This window comes from Camellia sinensis, chromosome 14 (genome assembly GCF_055761805.1).
Source record: "Camellia sinensis isolate YWXY chromosome 14, ASM5576180v1, whole genome shotgun sequence".
Lineage (NCBI taxonomy): Eukaryota > Viridiplantae > Streptophyta > Magnoliopsida > Ericales > Theaceae > Camellia > Camellia sinensis.
Genome location: NC_138974.1, coordinates 88272497 through 88287727, shown reverse-complemented (window position 1 = coordinate 88287727; position 15231 = coordinate 88272497). Strand labels below are relative to the sequence as shown.

At 37.7% G+C, this 15231-nt stretch overlaps 1 protein-coding gene across 1 annotated transcript; it reads left to right on the top strand.

Moving 5' to 3' along the window:
- The first annotated feature begins 5245 nt into the window (after window positions 1-5245).
- LOC114308818 (pleiotropic drug resistance protein 2) lies at window positions 5246-14132 on the top strand. The gene is made up of 19 exons (XM_082905816.1): window positions 5246-5879; window positions 6980-7100; window positions 7471-7559; window positions 7919-8003; window positions 8141-8431; window positions 8512-8602; window positions 9122-10022; window positions 10130-10394; window positions 10492-10651; window positions 10762-10845; window positions 10946-11091; window positions 11335-11667; window positions 11779-12069; window positions 12157-12240; window positions 12351-12484; window positions 12587-12814; window positions 12973-13144; window positions 13248-13502; window positions 13611-14132. Exons 1-19 carry the CDS (start codon window positions 5503-5505, stop codon window positions 13878-13880), a joined length of 4377 nt encoding a protein of 1458 aa, XP_082761942.1. The 5' UTR covers window positions 5246-5502; the 3' UTR covers window positions 13881-14132.
- The last annotated feature ends 1099 nt before the right edge of the window (window positions 14133-15231 follow it).

Sequence of the window (15231 nt, the reverse complement as noted above, 5' to 3'; positions counted from 1 at the left end):
TCCGCTTGCAATGAATTGAAGACTTCGTTCGCGTATGGCACCATGTAGGTCGGCAGAAAGGCAGCGGGGAGAGATGTAAACATCTCAGTTCCAGATCCTTGGCCGAGCTGATTACAAGCAGCCTTCCAACTAGACTTAAAGAAAATGTCCTTGATGGCCTCAACTTGCTTGGTGTAGCTGTCTTCGGCCTCCTTGAAACCTTGATTGTTTGCCTCATCCACTTCATCTTTCCTTGATTGCTTCAACACTTCCAGCTCGGCCCGGAGAGTGTCTCTTTCTTTTTCAGCAGATCCAAGTTGGCCGAGCAACTTGGAGTTGTTAGTGTTTGCAATCCCCAAAGAAGCCTTTGATTGTCCCAGCTCGGTTTGAAGATGCTCGACCTGGCTGGCGGCATCGGTCACCTTTTGCCGGAGTCTATGAATTCGGTCCATCACAAGATGTTGCTTCTGGATGGCCTGCAAGAGGACGCATTGAGTGTTCAGAAAAGAAGAGTAACCATGCAAACACTTAACAAATTTGAATAAAACATGCCGAATTCTTACCCGGGTCACAGACTTAACCGAGGACTTCACGAGCCGGGTGTTGGGCACGTGGTCGCTGCCAGACACGTCGCTCGGTAGGAGCAGGGCCTTTGTCAGGTTGAAGGCCAGCAGATGCTCCTTGTCACCTTTAACTGAGGCGTTCATCGGGATCTCTTTATCTCGGTGCTTGAGCTGTGGCTGCCATGGAGGAGTTGGCGTTAAGGCTTCAGCTGGCTGCTCGGTGTTCAGCTCAACAATGAGCTCGGCTGACAGATCGGCAAACTGGGGCCTTTTCCCTGCTTGGTGACTTTCTTTACTGACCGGCGCTGCAGCAGTCGATGCCAATGCTATCACGGTCCCAGATGATTGACCGGCAGCCAGGGCACGGGGAGAGATGCTTGGCAGATCGGGGGATATGGCAGTGATGAGATTTTTGATACGGCTTCGTTTGGCCATTTCGTCTTCTTCAGTCAGCCGGATAAGGGGCACGTCCGGTAGTGTTGGATCGGGTGGTGGAGAAGGTGCTTGGAGAAAGTCTGTAACCCTACTCCGGCGGGAAGCTGTGTATCTGTAGCTTGGTATGTAGCCGAGAAGGTTGTGGCAATCTCGGTTGCGACACCGCAGTACGGTTCTGATGGCAGCCTCGTTGGGGTTAAAGTAGTTCACTTGCAAGGCTTCGATAGCTGCAAAGAGGAAAAGAAGAAAAGGCAATAGTGTAGAACAGTAAAGGAAAATGGGTTGACCGAGCAGTGAGCACGGCTTACATGTCGAACCGAAGTTCTTGCTGATGTACCAGCTTGGCACGTCGGCTGTTTCATAATTTCCAAACACCCAGGAAAAGTCATTGTCGTGCATATCTTTATCTGGTGTGCCGGTTACAATCTTCTCCTTGCCCGGCCTAATCTTTAAGTAGTAGTTAAGCCCATCGCCTGTATGCCCGAGGGTGTACCCGTTTATTATTCTGTAGGTGTTGGTTGAAACTTGTGTTGGTGCTAGCCCGGTGCGCCTTAGGAACTCACACATTAGAGGCTGAACCGGGAAGCAAAGGCCGCCTTCGATTATGGAAAGCACGGTGAAGGGGCATTGTTCCAGTCTGGCCCAAGGGTTGGTGTCCTCGTCATTGAGCTCGAGATGTACGTCTGCGGGGACGCCGTATTCTTCCCGGAACGCGGCTAGTGCGACCGGCGTGTCAATAAGGAATCGATAACGCCCCATGTGAAGTCGGCTAGTTTTAGCACGGCTGTGTTGGTTTGGCAAAATTTCGTTTGATGGCTGCTCGGCCTTTGAGAGCCTCAGTGTTGGTGTCTGGTCCCCTAGGACTCTGTAGTAAAAGCCAAGTGTAAGTGGTAGCGCGGTCGCGCAAACGAGCTCGGTTGTAGCTCGGACACAACAAGTACAGCAGTACCTCGGTCACTACTGTACATCCAGAAGCTCGGCCGCTCGAGCGGACCAGATGTTAGCCCGGTCGAGCGGTCTAGCGTTTTGTTAGATTCCCATCCCTCTCTCAAACTTCCAACTTGCTCGGTTCTATTATTTTTTGGATCAAATAAGGTCCAGTAGCCCGGTCAGCCCCAGATCCTCGCATGTTCATCGTAGAAAATGAAGAACAGTTGACGGAGAAGGGGCTGAGGTGGTTTTTGGGGAGGCTACATCGTAAAGCCTACTCCTATTGTGCCCTAGACTCAGCTATGACAATCACAGACCAATATATATATATATATATATATATTTGTATATATATGAGAATCAAATGAAAAACAAAGAAAGTTGGAGAACTTACCAGTTAGCGCACTGACGGTGGCACGAAGCAGTGGGAAAGAGGCCCTCAGCGACGACGGTGGGGTAGGACTTGCTTGCGTGGATGCTCTGATGAAAAATGAAGAGTGAGGGCAAAAAGCTTTCAATCGCAAGATGGTTTTGGCAAAAGGAAGTAAACTGAACAAGAAAGAAATGCGAAGGGGAAGCGGTGTGCATATAAGAGAGGAAAAAGCACCGAAAATTCGAACATGAAGAGACGGTGGGGTTGGTGGTTCGAGAACAATGAGCGAAGGATGCGTGTCCATAATGACGGCGGCGTCAGTATTGAAGAGACAGGATGGCGAGTTGAGGCGTCGACCGAGCAAGTCAAGAAATCGAGCATGGGGATTAGCGCGGTTAACGTCTTGCGGATTAAAGTCGGGTGGAGAATCGACCCCGGTCGGATCATGTAATCCCAGTCACGCTTGCGCGGATGGAATTAAGGGGCAATTGTGAGGGAGATTCATAATCTGGCTTTGGGCCGTGGTAGAAGCCGGGCAGAAGAAGGGCCAAGCTTGTTTGGGCCGAGCTAACTTGGGCTTGTCCAGAGTTGGTTTGATCGGTCGAGTCCTAGGTCCCATGTTTGGGCCGAGCTAACTTGGCCGAGATGATCGTCTGCCAACCCGGGTTTCATGGTTCGCACATTTAACTTGTCGGGAAAGGTCTTCTGAATATCGTCCTGATCTGTCTGGAGCTTAGTCGTACCGGAATGCTACCGAGCTCGGTTGTGATGGAGCTCGGCGAGCGGTGTCGTCGGATTCGTTACATATCACGGTCGTATGAGGCCGAGGTGATGCCGCCGGGCTGTCCCATTCTCGCTAGTGTTGTCTGGCGGTTTGATTAGGTGGTGTTTAGCTGAATTTGCGTTGACGGATGAGAGAGCAACTCTACGTGTCAATTGATGAGTAGGTGCAGAGGTGAACGCAGAAAGTATATAAGCATGACTACGTCCCCCATGTTGGGGATGGAACATCATTTGGTGAGAGAAACTTACCATTCATTCAGCTCTTCTCTCTCTCTCTCTCCGAGTGTGTGCTAACTAGACCGTCGGAGGGGTTTTCTGGCAACACACCGCCGGGTAGCTCACCGCCATTATATTTTCAGGTTGATTAGATAGACATAGAACTTGGACGAAAGGAGTATGAATAGCGACGAATATCTCATTCCCGTACAATAATATTATTATATCATCCACAATACATGTCAACCCGTTACAATGAAAATCACAAATGTCGACACCATGATCTTACAATCAACAAATCATAGAACGATGAGATATAATAGTCAAACTAAAAATAATTATAATTTCTTAATGGAATTACCATCACATTGTTTGTTATTGGATGGTAAAATTAGAAAAAATTATAAATCAGTGGTCTTAATTGCATCAACACAAGGCTTACACGTGTCTTTATGTTTGTATAATAAGGCTTGGTTTGGCATAACCAAAAAAAGTTAAAAAGTCTAAAAGTCACTATCCTATTTAAATCACATCATTTTATTTAAGTCACATCACCTCTCTACTACATCACTTCAAACCCAACTCATATCCAACTCATATTTCATAAAAAGTCAAAAAGTGCACTTATTTAATTTTCCCTTCTTTTAACTTCTTTGTAATTGTCTAATAAGGTTTGGTTTCAATTTTTAGAATTTACCTTTTAAAAAAATTTATTTTTTTGTTTTCCATATTTTTTTATTTTTATTGAATTTTTTTAATATTTTAAGTAATTTTTTTAAAAATTTTGAGACACACTTAACATAAATATACTAAAAAAGTATAATATTTATGAAAAAATCTTTAAAAAATTCACTAAACATAAAAAATACTAAAAAATATGAAAATTCATTATATTTTTTGTATTCTTGTATATTTATTAATTTTTTTAAATATTTTTTCACAAATATTTTACTAGTTAGATATATCTAAGTAAGGTGTATCTAAAAAAAATAAAAAAATTACTTAAAATTTTAAAAATATTCACTAAAATTAAAAAAATATATAAAAACAAAAAATTTAATTTTTAAAAAACTGAATTCAAAAAACTGAAATCAAGTACACTGATTATTTTTCATAATAAATAAAATTTATTTGCAAATTATTTAGTTTAAAATTTAAAATTCTATCTTTACACACTTTTTAACTCACTAAAGTGACACTTACCAACACAGAGAACGGTTCGGATCATTAAAATCAATTTCCAAATTGATCTATCAAATCCAAACACTCTTTTAAATTAAGATGATAATTTCAGAGAAATCAGATCCTTTATTTATTGCAACAGCACATTAATCAATACGAAAAATTTAAATACAAATTTTTTTGAGAAAGAGTTGCACTTTGTTTTAAAATCTGTTTCCTTTTCTTTTCTTTTTTTTTGAAAAAAATTATATAAGCAAGTTTGGTGAAAATAAATAGGAAAAAAAAGAAGAAGAAAAGAACATAAGATGAAAATAATGAGTATTTTTAATTCTTTCACTTTTATCACCAAAACAAGTTTGTAGTTTGTTTTTTTAAAACTACAAAAATAAATTTTTGAAAACCAAATCAAACATAGTGTTGTTGTTTGGTATATATATATATATATATATATTTTTTTTTTTTTTAAAATTGTCAAATAAAAAAACAAAACTCAAAATAAACTAAAAAGACTATTTTGAAAAAATTGTATTAAAAATAAATCACCCCATGCTCGGTGGCAAGCCGCCCACACCCTATTATCTAGAAGGCGACCCAGGTGTACATTTCATCATCCTTGTCAATTTTCAACGTTTCATTTTCGACTGCGTCCACCAATCGAATTTTTTAATTATTTTGCATTTCCACTCCCTTATTTTGACCACCCTAATTACAAACATTAAAATAATTCCAAAAACAAATAAAAAATTGAATCTTCAAGTCTTTGATGCCCCTAAATCTCCTCCCTCTTTTCAACAAACTCCCATTCTTGTATAAAACCCAGCACAAAGCACCTCAATCTCCAAAAATATTCATCCTCCCACAGTTTCTCATCTCAAAACCCCAAAAACACAACTGTAAATTGGTTCATAAAAATTGCATAAATTCATATTTATACCAGCCAACCAGGTTGCTTTGTTTGGTGTTTGTGTGTTGGGTTGGTTGGTATATTTGTGGAGGTGATATTTGAAAGTTAGTTTGATTGATTTTGTTGATATTAAAAAAATGTCGGCGCCATTCGTGGCAGATGGATTGGTGAGAGCGGTGAGTAGCCGGAGTAGCCGGAGTTGGAGATCGGGGAGTATAAGAGAGGTGTGGCAGGGGTCATCGGACGTGTTTGAGAGGAATAGTACGCGGCGTCATGACGAGGTTGATGATGAGGAGGAGTTGAAATGGGCTGCCATTGAGAGGTTGCCGACTTATGATCGGGTGAGGAAAGGGATGTTACAGCAGGTCACAAGCAATGGAAGAGTGATTCGGAATGAGGTTGATATGACTAACCTTGGTCCTCAAGATAAGAAACAGCTCATGGAGAGTATTCTTAAAGTTGTTGAAGATGACAATGAGAAGTTCCTCAATCGCCTCCGTGCTCGTACCGATAGGTAAACTGCACAAATACCAAAATTTGATGAATTATTAAATTAAAATTTGATGAAGAAAAAGGATAAGGATTGGAGATGCTTTGCGCTGTGTTTGGTTAGGAATTTACGAAGGGATTTAGAAAATAAAATAAAATATAATATAAATAAAATATACCTTGTTTCACACATTTTTTTCTTTCTTTTTTTAAATGGCTTCTCCAATTCCCTAACCAAACACGTCTCCCAAACAGCATTAGAACAAGATAAGTTTAGATAGAAATAAATATAAATATGTTTTGTATAATTCTTATAGTTGGAAAGTAAATCATTAGTATAATTTCAAATAATTAGTTTTATATAGAAATTTCAAATCCACCTTAATATTGAAATTCATAACTAAACTTTTATAATTTGAGTTATTGTTCTCAAATCTCTTTATTTGAAATTAATAGCTATCCGAATGGATCCTTAATTCGAGTTTTGAGGATCTTAAAATAAATACTCGCCAAGAAAATGGAGAGAAAATGAAAATTCCAACTCTGTTAAACAAAAGAGGTGTGTTTTATTGTGTTTTTTCCATGCACTTCCTTTGCTAACAAACAATTTTTATTTTTATTAGTATTGGAACTTGACTTGTTAAATATTAGTCAATTTTGAATTCAAGCCAAGATCATGTCAAGTTTCAAAAATTGAATTTAAAAATTTATCAAATATTTAAGACATTTGAGTTGGACTAAGTTTGAAAAAATAAATAACTTAATATGCATATTATGAAAAAAATAAAAGATTGTAGACAAAATATAATAAAAAGCTCATGTTATTAATAAATTTGATTAATCAAATATGTAAGTTGCACAAATACCAAACATGACTAGGGAAATAAAATAGAATAATAAAAATTTATTTGATATATCTTTAAAAATAATAATAATTTATGTCGTTGTGTTTCACAAATTTCAACCTATTCTAACTTGGCTCGATTATTAAAAGATCTTAAAAATTTTAATTTGAACTCGTTTATTTAAGTTAGGGTTTGCACTGATCATTACTCTTCTTCTGTTAATAGTATTTATTTTTATTTTATTGAAATTAAATTGAGTGTTGGGTTTTGATGAAAACAGAGTGGGAATAGAAATTCCAAAGATTGAAGTGAGGTTCCAGAATTTATCAGTGGCAGGAGATGCATACGTTGGGACCAGAGCTCTTCCAACTCTCCTCAATTCCACCATGAATGCTATTGAGGTACTTATTTCTTCTTCTATATCTCACTCTCACCAATTTTTTTTTTTTTTTTCATATGAATTCAGTCAAATTCACACTTTATTCAACTTCATCATGTAATTCAAATTACTCTTGATATGTAGTAGATTTTGAAATGAATGTCAGGGTAAAGAAAAACAGAGAGTTTTGTTCTTACTTCACAATTTCAGAGAAATCAATACTAAAAGCACTTGTAAAATTCAAATATCTGCTGTGTGAATTGAAAACTATGCAGAAAATTTGCTTATTTTCTCTTAAAAAGCTTTCTGTGAGTGCAGTGTATCATCTTAAATTTAATAATGTGATATCTGATGAAGATTGTTCTCTTTATGTTGAATTGTAATGTGAGTAGGGAATCATTGGAATGGTTGGGCTTTCTCGATCTAAGAAAATGGTTATCAAGATACTTCACGATGTCAGTGGAGTCATAAAACCATCCAGGTTGGTTCATGAATTCCTTAATGTTAGCTTCATCTCTTTTGATTGATTGATCTACAGGAAACTAGAAAGTTTTGGTCTCCAAAAATATAATCCAAATACCTTCATTTTATTTTTTCTTTGTGATTTTGGAAATGAAACAATATAAAGTTTGGAGCACTTAAGAAAGTTTCCGAAAATTTTCTGAAACTGGGCTGTTACTAGAAAATTTTTTGTGGAAAGAGTTTTCAGAAACAGTTCGCCAAACAAGTTCCTATGCTTTCAAGCAAATGAAGATAGAAAACAAAAAACCAAAACACAACCAAATAGAAGTTTTCTGAAATATCCTTCAGTCATTGAACTATTATTTTCTTGATTGTCAGGATGACACTGCTTCTTGGGCCACCTAGCTCCGGAAAGACAACATTGCTAAAGGCAATCGCAGGGAAATCCGATGATGATCTAAAGGTTTGTCATGCTCTCTAAATTTTCCCAATTTGTTTCTCTCCCCAATTTTATATTTGGTTCCATGTATTCATTTCTTTTCCTACATGGTATTTTTTTCTACATATTGATAATTTGATTATATTGGGGTTGTGGGACAGATATCTGGAAAAGTGACCTACTGTGGCAAAGAGTTTAAGGAATTTGTTCCTCAGAGAACGAGTGCTTATATCAGCCAGCACGATCTTCACTATGGTGAAATGACAGTTCGCGAGACATTAGATTTCTCAGGACGTTGCTTGGGAGTTGGAACGAGGTATGAAATGTTGGTAGAGTTGTCAAGACGAGAGAAAGAAGCGGGTATTAAGCCCGACCCTGAGATCGATGCATTCATGAAAGCCACAGCTGTGGCTGGCCAAGAAACCAGTTTGATCACAGATTATGTTCTCAAGGTCTGTTGCTTCCATAATATCATTGTCTATACTATGTTCTCTTATTTGACAATGCTAAAATCTCATCATCCTTTTAACAGATACTTGGATTGGATATTTGTTCTGATATTATGGTGGGTGATGACATGAGAAGAGGCATTTCTGGTGGACAAAAGAAGCGTGTCACTACCGGTATGTGTAAACGCAATAAAGAGTTTTGAGAAATTTTATAGAAAGAAATTCGTGGTTGCATATTGATCCTTGCTATTTCCTAGATGGGATGAAGATCTCCATTTCATTTCATAAGGATGCAACTCAACATCAAAATCTATTAAGCGACAGTCTACAACTACTATGCCATTATAAGTTTTAAAATTTTCTTAACCATCTATGAATTTAAAATAAAGATATCTTGAGGTTGATCTTTCACAACTATTGATCATGAAATGCAGATACACAAATTGGTCTATGTGTGTTATGATAACATTAACAAAAAAAGATTCATAGACATGTTTCATAATTTTTTCTATTTTTTCTCAAAAGGTCAGAATTCATACTTTTGTGTATTTTAACTACATTACTATTTTCTAACGTTCTAACTAGAACTTCAGGATATGTATCTTGTGGTTTAGGTCAAACTCCTCCTATTATGTTTTAACTTCATAACTATTTTCTGAATGTTCTAAACGGAACTTTTTGTCCTCGATGCAGGAGAAATGTTGGTTGGACCAGCAAAAGCGTTTTTCATGGATGAAATATCGACAGGGCTGGATAGTTCCACCACTTTCCAGATTGTCAAGTTCATGAGGCAAATGGTTCATACAATGGATGTGACCATGGTCATCTCTCTGTTGCAACCAGCGCCTGAGACATTTAATCTCTTTGATGACGTTATCCTACTTTCAGAAGGCCAGATTGTGTATCAAGGTCCACGCGAGAACATTCTTGAGTTCTTTGAATATATGGGATTCAAATGCCCCAAAAGGAAAGGAGTTGCAGATTTTCTCCAAGAAGTAACTTCCAAGAAGGACCAAGAACAGTATTGGTTCAAAAAGAACCAACCTTACAGATATATCTCGGTGAACGACTTTGCACAGGCCTTCAACTCTTTCCACATCGGGCAACAGATGACTGAAGAACTTAGAATTCCTTATGACCAGTCCAAAGCCCACCCTGCTGCGTTGGTGACTGAGAGTTATGGCATCTCCAATCGGGAACTCTTCAAAGCATGCTTATCGAGGGAGTGGCTGCTAATGAAGCGCAACTCTTTCACATACATATTCAAAACCACTCAGATAACAATCATGGCCACAATTGCCCTCACTGTTTTTTTAAGAACAGAAATGAAAACCGGAACAGTAGAAGATGCTTCAAAGTATTTGGGAGCGCTGTTTTTCAGTCTTATTAATGTTATGTTCAATGGGATGGCGGAGCTTCCAATGACAGTTTTCAGGCTTCCCGTGTTCTTTAAACAGAGGGATAGTTTGTTTTTCCCTGCATGGGCTTTTAGCTTGCCAATTTGGCTACTCCGAATTCCCGTTTCATTCATGGAATCTGTGATATGGATCGTACTTACCTACTATACAATTGGGTTTGCACCGTCTATTACTAGGTAAGTTGAAGTTCTTTTACAACATATAAGTTTTGTTTTGTTGGTTCGACAATCACTGGACTCCGAAACCTAATTAAATTTTTTTGACTTATCCTCAAAATGTTCAGGTTCCTCAAACAGTTTCTGTCCTTCTTTAGTGTACATCAGATGGCTCTCTCACTCTTCCGATTCCTTGCTGGTGCTGGAAGAACTCCTGTTGTTGCAAGCACAATGGGTTCCTTCACCTTGCTATTGGTCTTTGTTCTTGGTGGCTTCATTGTTTCCAAAGATGACATTAAACCATGGATGATATGGGGCTACTATATTTCTCCTATGATGTACGGACAAAACGCCATTGCGATCAATGAATTTCTCGATAAAAGATGGAGCAATGTAAGTGCTTCTCTTAATTCTTTGTAATGATTCCACATTTGTTTCCCGGCAGGACAATATACAAACTTATTTAATTTTATATTTTTTCTTGGAACAGCCCGCCACTGGTAGTTCCCAGCTTTCAGTTGGAAAAACTATTCTCAAGAGCAGAGGGCTCTTTCGGGAGGAATATTGGTACTGGATTTGTATCGGAGCGCTTCTTGCATATTCACTGCTTTTCAATGGTCTTTTCATTGCTGCACTGACATATTTGAATCGTAAGTTAACATTTTTTGCTTATTAATTTTTTGTGTTTATGCTGTTGTAGAAGAATCCGTGTTCTGATCTTGCCTTTTTTTTTTTTCCTTTTGAACAAATTTGATCTCAGCTTTTGGAGATTCTAAGGCTGTAATTTCAGAAGAGGAAGATGATGAAAGTAGTAATAAGCGGCAACTGGCATCCAACGGTGAAGGTTCGTGGTTTTAAGTTCTGCATCTTGCAAACCCTAATTTGAAAATTCACCATTCATTTGGTTTTCTTGCGCAACTAATACAGCTCATGGATAATTACAGGTATTGATATGGCTGTAAGAAATCCTCAAGGGAGCACCAGATCAAATGTTGATGGTGCAAATCAATCTAAACGAGGAATGGTTTTGCCTTTTGCCCCCCTTTCACTTGTATTCGACCATGTGAATTACTATGTGGATATGCCTGCAGTAAGTCTCTTCAACCTGAAGATTCATATATTGAGCATGTGATAACATAAAACAAAATTTTAAAGGAAAAAATCACATGAATTTAATTAAATACTCGTCTATTGCTCTTTTGGTTGTAATTAAAAATAACAAAAATAATAAAAAAATCAATTCAATTCAACCTTTTGCTGCTGAACTGGGTAACTTGTATAGATTTTCAACCAAAATAATGCATTTAAATTAAAATTTGGTTTTCTATATCAGGAAATGAAGAGTCAGGGAGTCGACGAAACCCGTCTACGACTATTACGAGATGTCAGTGGTGCTTTCAGGCCTGGTATTCTAACTGCACTAGTTGGTGTCAGTGGTGCTGGAAAGACCACATTGATGGATGTGTTAGCAGGGAGAAAGACCGGGGGGTATATTGAAGGAAACATAAGCATTTCAGGTTACCCAAAAAATCAAGAAACTTTTGCTCGAGTCAGCGGTTATTGTGAACAGAATGACATCCATTCACCATTTGTTACTGTCCATGAATCTCTCTTATACTCTGCCTGGCTGCGTCTTTCGAAGGATGTGAATACGGAAACAAAACAGGTATGTAACTGAATTGCTTGAGTATGTGCCACTATGAGATTTCAATGTGGTCTATATTATGCTAAAACTGGTCCAATTAATGCGAAATTTTTTGTTTCTTTATTATGGTAGATGTTTGTGGCAGAAGTTATGGATCTTGTTGAGCTCAATACCTTGAAAAATGCTCTAGTTGGACTTCCAGGAGTAAATGGTCTTTCAACTGAACAGCGAAAGAGGCTCACCATTGCTGTTGAGTTGGTTGCTAATCCCTCCATCATCTTTATGGATGAGCCCACATCAGGCCTTGACGCAAGAGCTGCTGCAATTGTCATGCGTACTGTGAGGAACACAGTGGACACAGGGCGAACTGTCGTCTGCACCATTCATCAACCGAGCATAGATATATTTGAAGCTTTCGATGAGGTATGAACTCGATTTTATATTTTCCGCAAATGAACATCATTGTCACTTTGTGCACACTAATTGACATTAATATTTTCTTCCTTGCAGCTTCTATTGATGAAGAGAGGAGGGAATGTGATATATGCTGGACCTCTCGGTCGCCATTCTCACAAGCTTGTTGAATATTTTGAGGTCAGTTTTCATTTTCCTCCATAGCTAGTTTCTAAAGAGTCATCTATTATCAATTTGAAAGTTCAAAGTATGATGAATCAAAATTTGACAATACCTTACTTCTCCTGAAGGCTGTTCCGGGGGTTCCTAAGATTACGGAGGGTTACAATCCAGCTACTTGGATGTTGGACGTCAGCTCTACTGCAGTTGAGGCACAACTTGATGTTGACTTTGCAGAAATTTATGCCAATTCTGACCTCTACCGGTATGTTTATAGACAGTACTGAGTCCTTTACACTTTATCTCTGTATCTGTCTCTCTCTCGTTGTCCGAGTGTGCTGATATTTCTCATGATTTTCTTTTCCAGGAGAAATCAGGAACTTATCAAGGAGCTAAGCACTCCGGCGCCGGGTACCAATGACCTCTACTTCCCTACCAAATACTCGCAATCCTTCCTAACTCAATGCTTGGCTTGCTTCTGGAAACAACACTGGTCATACTGGAGGAACTCACAGTACAATGCTATCAGATTCTTCATGACAATTGTCATCGGTATTATTTTTGGTGTTATCTTCTTGGGCAAAGGAAGCAAAATGTAAGTGTATAATTTTGGCATTTACACTCTAATTATCACATTTTTGGTAATTATTATTATTATTATTATTATTATTATTATTATTATTATTATTATTATTATTATCAATTGATGTCAATACTGACACGAAGATCAATTGTATAATTTTTGGTCAACAGACAACAACAACAAGACTTGCTTAATCTTCTTGGAGCTACCTATTCTGCTATCCTTTTCCTCGGATCCTCCAATGCTAATGCGGTGCAAACCGTTGTAGCAGTTGAGAGAACAGTATTTTACCGTGAAAGAGCAGCTGGGATGTATTCAGAGTTGCCTTACGCGTTTGCTCAGGTAAAGGATAAAAGACGTTACATCACATTTTCTTTTCGCTAAGAAGAATGTGTATATATGGTCTCCCACATCCAATATTTACACCGTACTTTCTCTATTTCAGGTGGCCATAGAAACAATTTATGTTGTAATTCAGACCCTTATCTATGCTCTTCTCCTTTACTCGATGATTGGCTTTGAATGGACAGCAGTCAAGTTCTTCTATTTCTACTACTTCATATTCATGTGCTTTACCTACTTCTCCATGTACGGAATGATGGTTGTGGCTTTGACTCCTAACCATCAAATTGCGGCTATTGTCATGTCCTTCTTCTTCAGTTTCTGGAACTTGTTCTCTGGTTTCCTCATCTTCAGGCCGGTATGTATCTATAACGTGAAAGACTACTTTCAGCGTCATATATATCTTTTTACTTGAAATCATGTCATTATTATCATAATTATGACACTTGTGCTCTAATCATTGCAGAATATCCCGATATGGTGGAGGTGGTACTATTGGTGTTCTCCAATTGCCTGGACAATCTATGGCATTTTCACATCGCAAGTGGGTGACAAGACCAGTCCTCTTACTTTCACTGATGGGTCAGTCTCTACAGTGAAGGAATTCCTTAAAAGCACCCTGGGTTTTGATTATGACTTCCTCATTCCTGTAGTCTTTGCGCATGTTGGTTGGGTCCTCCTCTTCTTCTTCGTCTTTGCTTACGGCATCAAGTTCCTCAACTTCCAAAGGAGATAGAGAACCTTCATTCTACTCTGAACACTGTATTAGAATTTTTAGATATTATTTCAACGATGAGTGTATACTAGTTTAGTTAATGAGAGAGGTGAAAATAAAACCATAGCCTCTCTTGGTTTTTTTCTTTTCTGTGGTTTTTTTCTGTGTGGATTCTTTTTTAGCATATTTGTATCTATTCTTTGAATGTAATTTTCCTAAAAAGTTCTCTGTTGTACCTTATGGGCAATATTTAATACAAGTTGCTTCTGTCAACACTGCCTCTATACTTTCTTGGTATTGAGAGGGAGGTTCATTTCCTCTCCTATGTGTATTACCACAATGGACATCTATGGATTTCATTTTTGTTATTGGTGAATGGTACAAAGACTAATGCACATGAGTCATGATCATGTATCTTTTACACTCAATTATCTATGTTCCAATGCATTTCCTGTCAAAAGATTATGACTCAAGATTTTTGTGTCTTAATATTTTCACATGAGTCTGCAACGAGAAATGCAAGGGATGGAGGGATCAGAGAAATTTGACGATAGAGAATCTCATGCCGAATGCACATTCCTTAAACAGAGCACATTGGACTTCTTTGTACCCAGGGCCGGCCTTGAGATTTAGGAGGCCCACGGCGACCTTCGAAAATGAGGCCTTTCTTCATGACTGGCCATTTCCTATCTTGCTTCTCTCCATTTAATAAATTTTGAATGCAATATGTAGAAGAGAAATGTCTATCATTGTCATCTCTAGGAAAATTGAGAACATTACTTCTTATAGGACCTCTTTCAACTAATAAATCTCTGAAATTCTGATCAATCTTGTCCCAATTACTTGGGTCATTAATATTTAAAGGTCCATATTCAACATTAAAATCTTCACTTTCAATGGGTTCCTCATTCACCAAATCTTCATTTTCATTCTCATTCAAACATTCAATAGGTTCTTCAACACCCAAATCTTCATTATCATTCTCATTACATTGATTAAGTTCTTCAATTACCAAATCTTCATCAACCAAACATGAACTCTCTATTTGTTTCTTGCTACCAAAAAATTTATCAAGCGCTCCTGATTGAGATTGAATAAAATTTTCTAATTTTTGCTTCTTTTTCCTTTTTTCACATTTAGAAATATACTTTCTAGGATGCATGACTACTCTATATAATCACAAATCCACACAAATTCACAATCACTGATCTCTGCAAATAATATACTTTCATAATTAGAGCATAACAAAAATTATAGACTTCCACTAAAGTATATAAATTAGGTAATTTTCTAATTTAAAGAACAAATTATAAAGGGCAAGAAATTAGGAGGAAAATTAGGGAAAAAATTAGGGCAAAAAATTTCTCCATTT

Bases quoted from the DNA above. Each gene is read 5' to 3' on its own strand.
- LOC114308818 (XM_082905816.1), top strand. From the start codon at position 5,503: ATGTCGGCGCCATTCGTGGCAGATGGATTGGTGAGAGCGGTGAGTAGC. The intron at 11,092-11,334 runs GTAAGTCTCTTC...TTTCTATATCAG, and splicing joins ACTATGTGGATATGCCTGCA to GAAATGAAGAGTCAGGGAGT. The intron at 12,815-12,972 runs GTAAGTGTATAA...TTTGGTCAACAG, and splicing joins TTGGGCAAAGGAAGCAAAAT to ACAACAACAACAAGACTTGC.